This window comes from Mauremys reevesii, linkage group 15 (genome assembly GCF_016161935.1).
Source record: "Mauremys reevesii isolate NIE-2019 linkage group 15, ASM1616193v1, whole genome shotgun sequence".
NCBI classification, from domain to species: Eukaryota; Metazoa; Chordata; order Testudines; family Geoemydidae; genus Mauremys; species Mauremys reevesii.
Genome location: NC_052637.1, coordinates 2,454,894 through 2,471,030, shown reverse-complemented (window position 1 = coordinate 2,471,030; position 16,137 = coordinate 2,454,894). Strand labels below are relative to the sequence as shown.

At 51.3% G+C, this 16,137-nt stretch overlaps 1 protein-coding gene and 1 non-coding gene across 4 annotated transcripts in view; one reads left to right on the top strand and one right to left on the bottom strand.

Annotated features, from left to right (window-relative positions):
- LOC120382873 (zinc finger protein 501-like) overlaps positions 1-16,137 on the top strand; it is a 106,577-nt gene that overhangs the window by 3,288 nt on the left and 87,152 nt on the right. Inside the window, exons 2-3 of one of the 3 annotated variants that reach the window (XM_039500313.1) lie at positions 8,903-9,016; positions 9,323-11,372. The exons of 1 other annotated variant lie outside the window; for it this stretch is intronic. In XM_039500313.1, coding sequence (XP_039356247.1) covers positions 8,903-9,016; positions 9,323-10,596 — 1,388 coding nt within the window. In that variant the 3' untranslated portion in view covers positions 10,597-11,372. Of the gene's footprint in view, positions 1-8,902; positions 9,017-9,319; positions 11,373-16,137 lie in introns of those variants that run through there. One more of the 3 variants, XM_039500312.1, reaches the window with a different exon arrangement.
- On the bottom strand, positions 5,443-5,514 carry TRNAD-GUC. The gene has a single exon. It is a non-coding gene; the product is annotated as a tRNA-Asp (tRNA).

Genomic DNA, 16,137 nt, shown 5'->3' with positions numbered 1-16,137 from the left:
CTATTTGGAGAGGGTTTGGCCCCTGGCTGCGATTGCCTGCCCTGGGCCCAGGAAAGCTGCCGCCAGCTCCCGACGTGTGCACAGTTGGGGGCAGGATCATGTTACCACCCATCTCTCACCACCCCACACACTCCCATCTGCTGCTTTGTTTCCCTGACCCTGGCCTTGCTGGTGTGGATGGAGGCTACAGGTCAGGGGGATCTGAGGGGGGCAAATAGGGAGGGGTGGAAGGTGGGCCAGGGCCAAACTGAACACAGAGTGAGGGGGGCCCAGCTGGGGCCGGGGAAGGAGAGGGGCCCAGGGGCACAATCAGGGTGGGGAGGGGGGCAGCACAGGTGCTGGACCGGGACTGGGATCTGGCTGAGGTTCTGCTGCGGCCACGTGGCCGAGACGAGCGCTGGGGTCCCAGCACCAGGGGGTCCCTCCAGCCAGCATGGGGGTGCCGGAGTTAATGGTTAAGGCCGGTTAACTGAGAAGCCTAATGTTTACCGGTTAAGTTTTACATCCCCCTCAGCAACCACATCTCCCGGTGTGTCTGGTGTAACAGTTCCTGTGTCTATTGCAATGGCGTAATGTGAGCGCAGCGCTGACTGATTTCCTGGGCTGGTCTCAAAACTCCTTCAGCTTCCTTTGATCCCCCAATGGGGGTTGCCTTAGCCAATTGCTATTTTGTCTCTCTGTCCAGCACCCCAGTGCTTTATCCCATGTCCCATTTGTGTGTGGAACTTGGTTCCCAAATACTCACTAGCAGCTTCAAGGTTGAAGGCACCTGGATACTTTGTAATATGCCACTAGTGGCCAAAATCCCTTTAGAAATCTGTCCCTACGGGCCTTAGAGTGTGTCCTATACAGGGCTTCTCAAAAGGAACTTTGTGATTTCCACCCCCCAAACATAAATATACAACCCCAAGAATTCAAATCCCGTGAGTCCTGCACCCAACAGTTTAGAATTTAAATAAAGAAATGAATAAACTTTGTTTTTTGTCTTATTATCTTTTTGTGTTTGAGCCTTTGGGGTGTACTAGCTTCTTAATTTTACTGCTCCCTGTTCCAAATGGTCCCTATATCTAGGATGGTTGTACAATCCTGTAACATTTGATGCTATTCTACACTTCTGGGAAAATGTGATTCCCTCCACCACTTGCAATTGAAAATTGATTTTAAAACCTTATTTCTGTAAGTAACCCCCGCCTCCCCCCCCCCCCACACACACTCTGAATGGCCCACTTGACTTTTCTATGACTTCATTTATTGCATGCAGTGATGTAGATTTTTCTACCATGTTGTTTGTACTTCTAATTGTGAAGGCTAGGACTATAACAGGGTTTAAAAGAGAACTGGATAAATCCATGGTGGTTAAGTCCATACATGGCTATTAGCCAGGATGGGTAAGGAATGGTGTCCCTAGCCTCTGTTTGTCAGAGAGTGGTGATGGATGGCAGGAGAGAGATCACTTGATCATTGCCTGCTAGGTTCACTCCCTCTGGGGCACCTGGCATTGGCCACGGTCGGTAGACAGATACTGGGCTAGATGGACCTTTGGTCTGACCCGGTACAGCCGTTCTTATGTTCTTAATTGCCTATTTAAGTTCCCAGTCTTTTTTGCATGCTACATTTTTTGTTGTGATACAGGTCGGTCTCATCTCACGCTGGGGTTATGCTCCGCAGTCAGTGCGTAAAGCGAACATTGCGTATAGTCAAAATTACATTGAGTGTAATGGCGGGCGGAATCGCCCACACTACAGAAACGGTATTTTAATTGTTATTTTTCTCCTTTTTTTTTTTTCTTGTTTTTTTTCCGACCGCGTAAAGCTGAAATTGTGCATGTTAAATGCGCCTAAGATGCGACAGACCTGTACATTTCAGGGATGTTCTTCCTTCTGGCAACTGTACCGATTTCTACGGCTCAAGTCAAATAATTTTTAAAACAAATTGCTCTGTTTCTCCTTTGCATTGGTCAGGCCGGGGGACACCATGCCGACCTCACCCTTTCTTTTATGTTTTCGCAGTAGGCTAGTTAATGCAGGTTAGTTTTCCCATGGTAAATGTGCCCATTTACTTATAGACACAGACTCTATTGCTGATTCCGATGTTAAACGACCCATTATTGTTCATGGACTGAAAACTCTGACACCGATTGTGTGGCTACTGCTCCTGTTCCTTTGCCAAGCGCTGCCTCTGAATGTCTGCACCTGTTTGGGGGGGGGGGGGCATCATGGAAAAGAAAAGAAAAAATTTAAAACTAAAGAGTTAGCACTCTCCCACCACCACCGATTTCCCACATTCCCTTTCCTTTCCTTCCTCACGGCTTGTCTGATGCTATGGTCAGAAGTAAGGTGGCCTTAGTTTCGACAGTGGCAGTCAAGGCAACCACAGATAAGTGCAGGAGACCTTCCCCCCAACACTAAATCCCCAGCCCACACCCCCAACCCTCTGCTCACCCTGACCCCTGCAACCCTCCGCCCCAGCCCCCTGCACCCCCTCACACACCCCCAGCCCCTGCATCCCTCACATACCCTGAGCCCCCTACCCTGACTCCTGCACCCTCCACACACACACCCAGCCCCCTGCACCTCCTCACACACATCCAGCCCCCTGTCCTGACCCCTGCACTCCCCTCACACCTCCCCAGCCCTGACTCCTGCATCCCCCCTCATGCCTTCCAGCCCCTGCCCTGAAACCTGCACCCCCTCACACATCCCCAGCCCCCTGCCCTGACTCTTGCACCCCCCCACGTCCCCACCCCCCTCCTGAGAACCAAACAGGAGCTGCCCCACACAAGCGCTCCACACCCCAACCTCCTGCCCCAACCCCAAGTCCCCTCCCTCGCCCTAGCTCCTGGCCAGACCCCGCACCCCAATGTTTTTTTACAATATTTGGAAAGCTCATTAAGTAGTCAGTCAAGACCCTCTGTGATTTTCAAATGGTCTGTGGAAAAATAAGTTAGACTCCAAGAACAATCAAGGTTCCTCACTTTATTTTCATTTACTTGCTATTACTTATAGGAGGAGGATGAAGAAAAAAAGAATGAAAAACGGGGGCAGGAGGAGATACGAGAGAATGGTCTTTTTCTTGGCCGGATCCCAAGGAGGTGCCCCCGAAATGAAGCTGAGCACAGGGCCAGGGGGGCCCCACTAACTCTAAATCCACCACTGGCTGTCACGTCACCTGGGCTGGGGATACTGTCAGGGCCGGTGTAACTACTAGGCGACCGCCTAGGGCGCCAAGATTTGGGGATGCCAAAAAGGGGTGTCCCAAAAACTTTTTTTACACTACAGTGGAATCACATCTTACACGGGGGTTAGGTTCTAAAGTCACCGTGTAAAAGGAAAATCGTGTATAGTGAAAATTACCATAAAGTACAGTATACGCTAGAACAGGGGTCCTCAACCTACGGCAGGCCTGCACAACATGTGGCCCGGGGGCCACAGGCGGCCCGCGTGGGCTCACTGGTGGCCCGCAGGGGGTGAGTAGGCAAGTGGCAGGTGAGGGAGGGGGGCTGAAGAGGCGGGTGGGCAGTGGTAGGGGGTGAGGAGGTGAGCCGGGGATGGGGGGGCTGAGGAGGTGAGCGGGCGGGCAGTGGTGGGGGCTGAAGAGGTGAGCCAGTGGGGTGGGGGGCTGAGGAAGCGAGTAGGTGGGGGGTGAGGAGGCAAGCTGGGGGGATGGGGGGCTGAGGAGGTGAGCGAGCCGAGGGGTCAGTGGCTGACCTGTTCTACTGATCTGGTCTGGCTCCCAGCCCCTCTCCAAGGGTTGCAGCTGACGGGAGGTGCTGCCTTCCAAGTCTTCCTCATTCACACCTCGTTCCTTCAACAGGACAATCGATTACAAAGTGGGGGGAAGATCTTATTCTACTTCTGGCAAAAAGACATTTTTCTTTTACCTTAATTATCCTACCTTAGGGGGCCCCTATAACATATTACCAAGGTTCAATACAAAGTCATATAAAACTTATACAAAAATGCATAATGCAGAGATTTATCTACAACTGCATTGATTGACTGCTGTGTGCAGTAATATAGTCATCCCTGGGCAGGGCCGGCTCCAGACCCCAGCGTGCCAAGCGCGCGCTTGGGGCGGCGTCCCGCGGGAGGGTGGCAGGCGGCTCCGGTGGACCTCCCGCAGGCGTGCCTGCGGAGGGTCCGCTGGTCCTGCGGCTCTGGTGGAGCATCCGCAGGCATGCCTGCGGGAGGTCTACCGGAGCTGTGGGACCGGCGACTGCCAGAGCACCCCCCGCGGCGTGCCGCCCTGCTTGGGACAGCGCAAATCCTAGAGCCGCCCCTGTCCCTGGGTCTTTGAATGAGGCTTTATACTGGGGGGGTGAGCAGCGAGCAGGGGTGGGAGCGGGAGGACAAGTGGCAGGTGAGCAGTGAGCCAGCAGGAGTTCTAGGAGCGGGAATGGGGGTTTCTGGCAGGGGAGGGAGAAGGTGAAAGGAGGCGGTGAGTGGTGGATGGGGGACAGACTAGGACGGATGCAGCAAGCCATCAGGATGCTAGGGGGTAAAGAGGGGTGTGATGGCGGGGCCATGCAGGGGAGAGGGCAGCTCCTATTTTACTGTTGTGGTCTGGTCACCCTATGCATGCCGTTTCTCTCACACACACACCCTTCCTTTTCGGCCCACAGTTGTTTCGGTGGGGCGGCGCTGGGGAAGGAGGGTTTGTTTCCATGGGGTGGGCAGCGCTGGGGGGTATCTTTCCACAGGGCTGGGCAGCACTGGGGGGGTGCTTTGGGGGGCTGGGTGAGGCGGCGGGGAGGCACAATTTTATATTCTTGCCTCAGGCGCAAAAATAGCTAGTTACGGCTCTGCCCCCAACCAAGGGTCTCACAAAATCTCATAACCCTGGCCCACAGGAGGGTTAATCCGGCCCTGCTCACAGAGCGGGGTGATGTGTTTTCCTTTCACCTTTCCCATTTTTTCCTTAATTTTCTTTATTACTTGCTGCTTAATCAATTGTATTTGTTGTGAACTCTATGCAATAGTCAGGGAAGCGTCGAAGGAGAAGAGAGCACCCCGGAGTGGAGACGCCCTAGTCTCCTTCCTCAGTGATCCCAACAAGATTGCAGGTTAAGTCCCCTCAGGAATCCTTGGTCCAACACCGTCAAAGTCTCGGGGACTAGTCCTTGAGGTCAGGCAGGCTTCTGGGTCAACGGAGTGGGAGCAAGGACTCCGATCCTTCTGCTATTCTATTCCACCAGGGTGGTGTATAAGCCAGGAAAGTTCCCCACAATAGCCCTCCCCGCTTACCTAAGACCATATTTATTAGTTTTGCCAATCCAGGCCATAAAAACTTGTAAGGAAGGATGGAGATTCCAGCAGCTCCCTAGGGAACCCATTCCAGTGCTTCCCCACCCTCCTCATGAACCAGTGTTTCCTAATCTCCAACCTAGATTTCCCCCATTGCGATTTAAGATATTGCTCCTTGTTCCAGCCAAAAGACATTACACTCCCCGTCGGGGAATCGAACCCCGGTCTCCCGCGTGACAGGCGGGGATACTCACCACTATACTAACGAGGAAGTGGTTGTATGGGCTCTGGGCGAGATGCTCATGACGGGCCCTTCCGTCCTGAGCGCCTGGGAGCGGAACAGGAGCCGGACCCAGGGATGCTGTATGGAGCCGGGTTGATCGCTAGGACCCAGGAGCAGCCGGGAGGCGGCTCCGGGCAGCGAGCGCTGGGCTCAGCCCCGGCAGCAGGAAGTGACTCGCAGCCGCTGCGGTGCCTCTGGCTCCCAGGCTCCTGGCGAGATCCCCGAGCCCCGGGGGGCGGCTGGTGCGGGGAGCCCGGAGCCCTGGCTGCAGCCGGGAGAGGGGAATCTCCAGCAGGGCCCTTCCCGCTGCTCCCCCCCAGGAGCCTCTCCCAGGGCAGAGCCCCCAGCCCGGCCCGGCCCCTGCCCCGGGGGGCCCCGCTCGGAGGGAAGGTGAGAGAGACCCGCCCCCCCCCGGCACCCCCGGGCTGCAGGGGGAGGTTTGGCCCCAGGCTGCTCCCAGCGGAGCTGGCTGCGATTCCCGCCCGGGGAAGCTGCCGCCAGCCCCGGTGGGGGCGGGGCTGGGGAGCCGAGGCACAGGCCCTGCCAGACAGGGCGGAAGTGGAAACTCAGGCATGAAGCGGGGAGAGAATAAACATTGCCCCCAGATGGGTTGAGGCGGGTGCAGTGGTTGCAAAAATAGGGAGGGGGCTTTTCCTCCCCCCTTTCTCAGGAGCTCAGCTCCCATTTCCCAGGGTCGTGTCTTTAAAGTGCATCGCTGGCTAGGGCTGCTCCCGTCCCCCATAAGATATTACTGAGCTGCTAGAGGGGACTTCATCCAGTAAAATATTTACAGACACCCCCACAAAGATCTCACTGTCACATCTGCTTCGAGTGTTTAAAGAATCCGGGTCTCAGTTCCTGTGTCTGCGTAAAGCCGCCCAGCGCTTCACCCGTGTGTCCTCGCCACTGTCCCTGTTCCTAGGGTGACCAGATGTCCTGATTTTACAGGGACAGTCACTATATTTGAGGCTTTTTTGTATATAGAAGCCCATTACCCCCCACCTCCTGAGCCGATTTTTCACACTTGCTGTGTGTTCACCCTACCTGTTCCCCTGAGTTTCACTCCTCTTGGAATCCAGTCTGGGCAGTTTCACTCCTTTACGTTAAAAGCAGCAGAGTCTTGTGGCGCCTTATAGACTAACAGACGTTTTGGAGCATGAGCTTTCGTGGGTGAATACCCACTTCGTTGGATGCATGGGACGAAGTGGCTATTCACCCACGAAAGCTCATGCTCCAAAACGTCTGTTAGTCTATAAGGTGCCACAAGACTCTTTGCTGCTTTTACGGATCCAGACTAACACGGCTACCCCTCTGATCCTTAACATTAGTTCCTTATGAAAATATTCTTTTCATTACTCTGAGCTCTTCATCTTCAACTCCATTAGTGTTGTGCGGAGGAACATCACTGTGCCCTGGAATTCATATTTTTAATGGCAAATAATCATGGGAAATATTAATAGTTGTGATCACATCTCAGGGTGACACTGTAACAGTTCCTGTTTCTATTGCAATGTTGTCATTTGAGTTCAGTGCTGACTGAGTTCATAGGCTGGTCTGAAAACTCCTTCAGTTTCCTTTGCTTTAGGTAATTGTTATTTTCTCTATCTAGCACCCTAGTGTTTTTTTCTCATGTCTCATTTGAATATAGAACTTGGTTCCCAAATATTCACTAAAAGACAGAAGTTTCAAGGTTAGAATAATAGAATATCAGGGTTGGAAGGGACCTCAGGAGGTATCTACTCCAACCCCCTGCTCAAAGCAGGACCAGTCCCCAACTAAATCATCCCAGCCAGGGCTTTGTCGAGCCTGACCTTAAAAACCTCTAAGGAAGGAGATTCCACCACCTCCATAGGTAACCCTCCACCTCCAGTGCTTCACCACCCTCCTAGTGAAAAAGTTTTTCCTAATATCCAAACTAAACTTTTTCCACTGCAATTTCAGACCATTACTCCTTGTTCTGTCATCTGCTACCACTGAGAACACTCTAGATCCATCCTCTTTGGAACCCCCTTTCAGATAGTTGAAAACAGCTATCAAATTCCCCCTCATTCTTCTCTTCTGCAGACTAAACAATCCAAGTTCCCTCAGCCTCTCCTCATAAGTCATGTGCTCCAGCCCCCTAATAATTTTTGTTGCCCTCCGCCAGACTCTTTCCAATTTTTCCACATCCTTCTTGTTGTGTGGGTCCCAAAACTGGACACAGTATTCCAGATGAGGCCTCACCAGTGTCGAATAGAGGGGAGTGATCACATCACTTGATCTGATGGCAGCACCCCTACTTATACAGCCCAAAATGTCATCAGCCTTCTTGGCAACAAGGGCACACTGTTGACATTCACCCATTTCAAAAACAGGACAGACCCCCATGCACAGGGTTGGAGCCTGACCCCACTGGCCCGAGGCTGCTGTGAAATACGCAGGGAAGCTGTTGAGATTCCTGTCCCTGTCCCCGACTCAGAGCTCTGCTTCCCGTATCAGCCTGTGGCTGGCAGATGTGTGGGAAATGAGAGGACCCTGCCCTGCTCCGTGTGCTGGGGGGACAAGGAGCTCTCACCTTCTCCCACCGCCTGAAGCCTCCTGGCTGCTCTGAACGATAGGGGTCAGATTCTGCTACTCTGGCCTCCCAGAGCTTTGAGGTTTTTTCCTTTTCCTGTGACTAGCGGGATTGTGGCTGGGGCAGCAGGTGCTGAGTGGGGGACTCTTGTTGTTCCAGATGCCGGTGACCTTCGAGGAGGTGGCTGTGTATTTCACCCAGGGGCAGGGGGCTCTGCTGGACCCCGCTCAGAGATCCCTCTACACGGACGTCATGCGGGAGAACTATGAGACGGTGACCTCACTGGGTAAGGGATTCCTGTCCCCTCGATTAGAATGTTCTGCATAATGCACAGCTGCCATGTGAGAGAGACTTGCATCTCCGTGTCCTCTTCAGTGAGACATGGTGTCAAAACCTTATGGCCATGCCAGCTCATCTCCACCCCTCCAGCTTTCAAAGGGGCAGAATTCATTCATTGTCCTTTCTGTATTGATTCCTATTTGCACACACAATCCTTATTTACCGCCCTTCTTGGGAATAGCTCCTGCCATTGAGACAGCTTAGAAACAGGCAGGGGTTTAATGCCAGAGCTGTGTGTACATCAGCAAGGCCCCCAGACTGGGCAGATCCTGGGAACTCCTAGTGAGGGTGTAAAAATTCCCCTCACCTCCCCAGACATCTGCCTCTCCCAAGGGGGCTCAGTGACCACGTTCCCGTCCTCTTGGGTTCCATGTTCCTCAGCAGAGCACAGGGACACGCTCCGCTCACAGAATGTCCTTTGTGACAGATGCGCTCCCAATCCTCCATGCACCCTGATCTGGTCTGATTTCACCCCCTGAGCAGGATTTCCCATTCCCAAACCTGAGCTGATCTCCCGCCTGGAACGAGGGGAAGAGCCGTGGGTCCCGGATCTCCAGGTCTGCGAGGAAAGAGAGAGCCTGAGAGGTGATCGCACAGGTGAGGACTGACTCAGAAATGGGGAATGAAGGAAAAACTTGAGAATCCCAAAAATATGATGCGCCCTCAGTTCTTCCTCATCTCACCCAGGGTAGCGCAGTAGTCAGCAGATATCACTCATGGCTTTCTACCCAGCCTGTTGGCTGCAAGAGTTTCCTTCCCATCTCTCCTTCCCTGTGAGTGTTTGGGTGGGTTGTAGATGCACAATCCAATTGCTCAGTCTTTGTGTCATGTTCACCCTTGTTGCTATTCCTCTTTCTCTCCAGCAAAATAATTCCTTTCTGGATCGTCTCTCTCTCCCAGCAGGTGCTGAGCGAGGGAGTGAGAACGAGAAGGGGAATCATCATCAGGAAGTTCCTGGGAAAGCAGAACCACTGGGGACCTTTGTGGAAAGAGCTGAAGGGAATTTTTCCCAATGCTGGGAACAGGGAGAAACCTGTGGAAATTGGCACAGGTCAAAGAAGCTGCAGGAAAACCACCCAAAAAAGAAAGTGGATGAATCTATTAATTATAGGGGAGGAGACAAGGATCCCATAACCCAGCAGACAAATTCCAAGGAAGACAAATGCTGTGAATGCCTCAGTTTTGGGAAAGGATTCATTCTGAGATCACATCAGACAATCCATACTGGAGAGAAACCCCTTCAGTGCTTGGACAGTGGACAAAACTTCAATAATCACTCAGACCTGAATAACCATGGGAGAAGCCACACAGGAAAGAAACCCTATCAATGCCTCAAGTGTGGGAAATGTTTCCTTTGGAAGTCAGAGCTAATTAGACATCAGCTAAGCCACACAGGAGAGAGACCCCATAAGTGCTTCGAGTGTGGGAAAAGTTTCATACAGAGGTCTGACCTTCTTAAACATCAGGCAATCCACACAGGAGATAGACCCCATAAGTGTTTCAACTGTGGGAAAAGTTTCATACAGAGGTCAGACCTTTTTAATCATCAGGCAATCCACACAGGAGAAAGACCCCATAAGTGCTTGGACTGTGGGAAAAGTTTCATACGGAGGTCAGATCTTGTTAAACATCAGGCATTACACACAGGAGAGGGACCCCATAAGTGGTTAGTCTGTGGAAAAAGTTTTGTATGGCAGTCAGACCTTATTCAACATCAGAGAATCCACACAGGAGAGAGACCTCACAAGTGCGTGGACTGTGGGAAAAGTTTCAAACGGAGGTCAGTTCTTTTTAAACATCAGGCATTACACAGAGGAGAGGGACCCCATAAATGTTTAGTCTGTGGAAAATGTTTTGTATGGAGGTCAGACCTTGTTAAACATCAGGTATTCCACACAGGAGAGAGACCCCATAAATGTTTAGATTGTGAGAAAAGATTCATACGGAGGTCAGACCTTGTTAAACATCAGGCAATCCACACAGGAGAGAGACCCCAGAAGTGCATGGAATGTGGAAAAAGTTTCATACGGAGGTCAGACCTTCTTATACATCAGAGAATCCACACAGGAGAGAGACCACACAAGTGTTTATTCTGTGGAAAAGGTTTCATATGGAGGTCACGCCTTTTTAAACATCAGAGAATCCACACAAGAGAGAGAGATCTCACAAGTGTTTAGATTGTGTGGAAATTTCACTTATAAACTTCTCTGATGCAGGGACAGAAGGTTTTAAGGAAATTGCATGTAATTGACCTAGATTCAACCTTTAGAGACATGTTAGAAAAGTGTGTCCTCCTCAGATAAACTAGAGCTTCGAGAGGTAACCGTGTATTGTTAAAGACATGGAAGAAGATGGTAACTGTAGTAGTCTTTGTTTAGCTGTATCTTGTTAGAGGTTAACAATGGAAATAAACAGTTCCTGTCTAGGGCTGTATTCTGTGAATTCAGAGATCAAAAAGGAATATTAACATTTAGACAAAACTTGGCTGTAATAATGTCACTGTTTGTCTCCTGAAAGTTTGTGGTAAACTGTCTATGAACTGCTTTATGGAGAATCACCTCATGTTAATCCATGTAATTAATTACCAGTGATGTTTAGGAAATAGGTTATTTCAAAAGCCTATTGTTCAGCCAATGACTGTGTGCTGTCTAGATGCTGCAAAAATTATCCTTTTGTCTCTGATCTGCTTAAGCAGGTTTTGTTGTTTTTTTGGGGGTGGGGTGGGGAAGGGAGAGTCAGAAGACAGAGATCTCCAGTCCCTTCTGGACCACCCTGACATTGAAATTGGACATTGGACTAGAACTTGATGAAATGATTCTGTAAAGGACTCTTTGCAATTCTAAAGCATCATCTCTACAGTGAAACTGACCTAAGAACTCTCTGCATCGCTGTATGGATAATGATCGTTTAAGCAGCACACACTCTCGTTTCTTCTTTTAATAAATCTTAGTTGAGTTAATAAGAATTGGCTGCAAGTGTGTATTTGGGTCAGAACTGAAGTATTCCTTAACTCGGTGGATAGTGTATAGCATCCTTTGGGATTGGTGGAACTTTGTAATGTGATGAATAAGATTTTCCACAATCCCCATCTTGTTGAAGTGGGCTGTCTGGGAGGGAGCCCAAGGCTGGGTTGCTGGGAGGGAGCTGTGTTTTGGCCTCTGTGTAGCAGCAAGGTATTGCAGGAGCTGCTTTGTTGCTGGCTTGGTGACTCTAAGGATTGCAATATCCCCCCGTTTTGAGGATTGTCGTCCCCATTCTTTGCAGTTTGCCCTATTTGAACAATTGCAGTGTGGATCCCTGGAACCCTGGCCACAATTTCATAAATGCCTCACGTGTGGTGGAAGTTTCATTCCGCCGTCGTGAAACACACCCCGCAGATTGCAAGCCACCACCAACGGAGGTGGGGGAATCCACCAATGATCCCCAATTCTCGTGGGCCCATGGCTCCCAACTCTTCCCGGGCACTGGGGAATGCCCCACAGGTCCCCACTACCCGCAGGCATTGTGGAATACCTCTCAGTTCCCAGTCGCCATGCAAATCCGCCCCCAGCGCAAGGTGCAGGGAGGAAACCCTTTAGGCATCTGGGTGAGGAGGATATGGAACTTGGGGAGGAGGGCAGGCGGTTATACAGGGGCTGCAGCAGCAGTCTGTGCTCTTGCTGCCTTTCCCGCATCAGATCCACCAGACACCTGAGCATGTCCGTTTGCTCCCCCATTAGCCTGAGCATCGCATCCTGCCTCCTCTCTCTGAGCTCCTGCCTCCTCTCATTGCACTCACTTAATGCTTTCCTGGACTCTGCCATTGTTTGCCTCCACACATTCAACTGTGCTCTATCAGTGTGGGAGGACTGCATGAGCTAGGAAAACATGTCATCACGAGTGCGTTTTTTTGTTTGTTTTTGCCTTCTAATCTGCGATAACCTCAGGGATGGAGATGATAGACATTTGCATCTGTGGGAGGAAAAAAAGGGAGAGTAGAATTTTAAAAGATACATTTCAGAAAAGAAAAGGGAGACTCTTTCACAGTGAATCAAGCAATTCTCAGCAGACTGCACATGTGCTTTAGGTACAAGGTCGCATTTTGCCTTTTATATCAAGTGCTTGCTGGTATGGTGTGACACATCACACACGGCTGGGCAATAGAGTTCGGTTTGCAGGCAGCCATGGTAAGCCAAAGGGTACGTGGGGTTGGCTTCTTCCTCCATAACATATGGGAATGCTTTTGAACTGCAGCACCCTCCTTTCCCATAGCAACCAATACCACTTGGGTTGGCCATTTAAAAGCAGGGGCTGCGGTTTTCGGGTGGATGTGCAGCACAAACCCTCCCCCAACCCAATTCTCTGGGCTGATCCCTTCACCCCTCCCCACACCGCGTGGCTATTATCAGGGGTGATCCCTTTCAGCTAAACGCAAACAGCTCAGCATGAACTGGCGCCTCTGACTGTCCCCTTAAACAAATTCCCCTATTTCAACCAGGTGACCATGAATGATATCACTCTCCTGAGGCTACCACAGAGAGATAAAGACCGAGTGTTGCTTGAATGCGACCAAAGCCCAGGCCCATTCCCTGCCATGCTTTGTGCTGCAATGATTCCAGACTACTTGCTTCTGGCTTGACGTGGTAAAATGTCCAACCATGGAGGATGGAATAAGGCAGCCCTACCCAGAAACCTTCTGTGAAGGCTTTTGGAGTACCTCCAGGAGAGCTTCATGGAGATGTCCCTGGAGGATTCCTGCTCCATCCCCAGACACATTAACAGACTTTTCCAGGGGCTGTACTGGCCGCGAATGCATCCCAAGTCTTCAGGGCAAATGAATCATTAAACACGTTGCTTTTAAACCCTGTAGTGTATTTACAAAGGTACACTCATCAGAGGTGCCTTCTCAGGCTTCGTGGTCCGGGAGCCCGCCTTTGGACTCAGCGTATGAAAAATAATATTTTCATAAGGAACTAATGTAAAGGAGTGAAACTGCCCAGCCTGGATTCCAAGAGGAGTGAAACTCAGGGGAACAGGGACAGTGGCGAGGACACACGGATGAAGCGCTGAGCGGCTTTACGCAGACACAGGAACTGAGACCTGGATTCTTTTAAACACTCAAAGCAGGTGTGACAGTGAGCTCTGGGGGGGCGGGTGTGTGTGTCTGTAAATAGTTCACAAGATCAAGTGTCCTCTAAGAGATCAGTAACATCTTGGGGGAGGGGGGGGGAGAGCGTGGCCGTGTCTGGGCACTGTGATGCACTGGGCCTTTAAGGACACGGCCCTGGGAAATGGGTGCTAAAAGCCTAGGAAAGGGGGGAGGAAAAGCCCTAATGCCCCCCCCACACACACACAATTTTGCAACCACTGCAGCTGGCTCAGCCCATCTGGGGGAGCTTTTATCCCCTCTGCTCCTCCCTATGCCTGGGTTTTCCCCTGCAGCCTGCCTGACAGGGCCTGTACCCCGGTTCTCCTCCCTCAGTCCCCCCGACATGCCTCTGTCCCAGCCCCCAGCATGGCCCAGCCAGGCTCCCCCTGACCCCCCACACACCAGGGCTGGCGGCAGCTTTCCCGGGCCCCGGGCAGGAATCGCAGCCAGCTCCGCTGGGAGCAGCCTGGGGCCAAACCTCCCCCTGCAGCCCGGGGGTGATGGGGGGTGGCGGGTCTCTCTCACCTTCCCTCCGAGTGGGGCCCCCGCCCAGGGCAGGGGCCAGGCTGAGCAGGGGCCCTGGCCAGGCTGGGGGCTCTGCCCTGGGAGAAGCTCCTGAGGAGCAGCGGGAAGGGCCCTGCTGGAGATTCCCCTCTCCCGGCTGCAGCCAGGGCTCCGGGCTCCCAGCACCAGCCGCCCCCCGGGGCTCGATGATCTCGCCAGGTGCCAAAGTCACCGCAGCAGCTGCGAGTCACTTCCTGCGGCCGGGCCTGAGCCCAGCGATCGCTCCCCCCCCCCAGCTTCTCCTGGGTCCTAGCGATCAACCCAATGCGCTGCAGCATCTCTGGGCGCCTGTTACCAGCATTTGGTGACCAGACAGCAAGTGTGAAAAATCAGGACGGGGATGGGGGGTAATAGGCACCTATATAAGACAAAGCCCCAAATATCGGGACTGTCCCTATATAATTGGGACATCCGGTCACCCTACCAGCACTGGTGCAAAAGTTGGAGCTGTCTGGGCTGCCTGAACCAGAGTTGTGGGCCCCCCTGAGGAATGAAGAGGCCGGGGGCAAGAGCACAGCGGGCAGGGGGGATTTGATTTAAATCACTAGTTAGGAAGACTCAATTTAATCATGGGTTTTTACATAAAAGGCCATTCTTGTTGGTTGTTATAACCTTAAAACATATTCTTTACAACTCAGAGATAGATTTAGGTTTCATTTTTAGAAGGTATGATGAATGGTTGGTTGGTTACTTCATTTCATGTAATTTCATTTGGTTATTTCATTGTTTGGTTATATCATTCGTGCCATGTTGTATTAGGAGGAGAACATCACCAGACAGACATTTAAATTGTTTTATTTAACTAAAATAACAACGTTAAGTATTCTGGATTTTTTTTTCTTCAACAGCAAACATATAATATTTTAACAGAAAAGCAGATGTCCCTCACTTCTCACATTTATCTCCAGACTTCTTCTCCTTGTCCAGATGTATTATGCCTCCAACAGTCTTCTATTCATTCAACTTTTTGAAACTTTGGCCTGGTCTACACTACGCGTTTAGGTCGAATTTAGCAGCGTTAAATCGAATGAACCCTGCACCCGTCGACACAACAAAACCATTTACTTCGACATAAAGGGCTCTTAAAATCGATTACTGCGGTCCTCCCTGATGAGGGGAGTAGCGCCGAAATTGACATTGCCATTTCGAATTAGGGTTAGTGTGGCCGCAGTTCGACGGTATTGGCCTCCGGGAGCTATCCCACAGTGCACCATTGTGACCGCTCTGGACAGCAACCTGAACTCGGATGCACTGGTCAGGTAGACAGGAAAAGCCCTGTGAACTTTTCAATTTCATTTCCTGTTTGCCCAGCATGGAGAGCACAGGTGACCATGCAGAGCTCATCAGCACAGGTGACCACGCAGAGCTCATCAGCACAGGTAACCATGCAGTCCGAGAATCGAAATAAGAGCAACAACATGGACCATATGGGAGGTACTGGATCTGATCGCTATATGGGGAGAGGATTCCGTGCTAGCAGAACTTCGTTCCAAAAGATGAAATGCCAAAACATTTGAAAAAATCTCCAAGGCCATGATGGAGAGAGGCCACCATAGGGACTCACTACAGTGCTGCGTGAAAGTTAAGGAGCTCAGACAAGCCTACCAGAAAACCAAAAAAGCAAACGGAAGATCCGAGGCAGGGCCGCAAACATGCCGCTTCTACGCTGAGCTGCATGCAATTCTAGGGGGGGTCTGCCACAACTACCCCACCCCTGACCGTGGATTCTGAGGCCAGGGTAATCTCAGCCATGCCTGAGGATTCTGCAGAAGGGGAGGAGGAGGAGGAGGCCGAGCTTGCGGAAAGCACACAGCACTCCATTCTCCCCAACAGCCAGGATCTTTTTCTCAGCCTGAATGAAGTACCCTCCCAAGGCAGTATCCTGGACCATGAAGCAGTAGAAGGGACCTCTGGTGAGTGTACCTTTGTAAATATAAAACATGGTTTAAAAGCAAGTGTTTTTTAATGATTAATTTGCCCTGAGGACTTGGGATGCATTCGTGGCTAGTACAGCTACTGGAAAAGT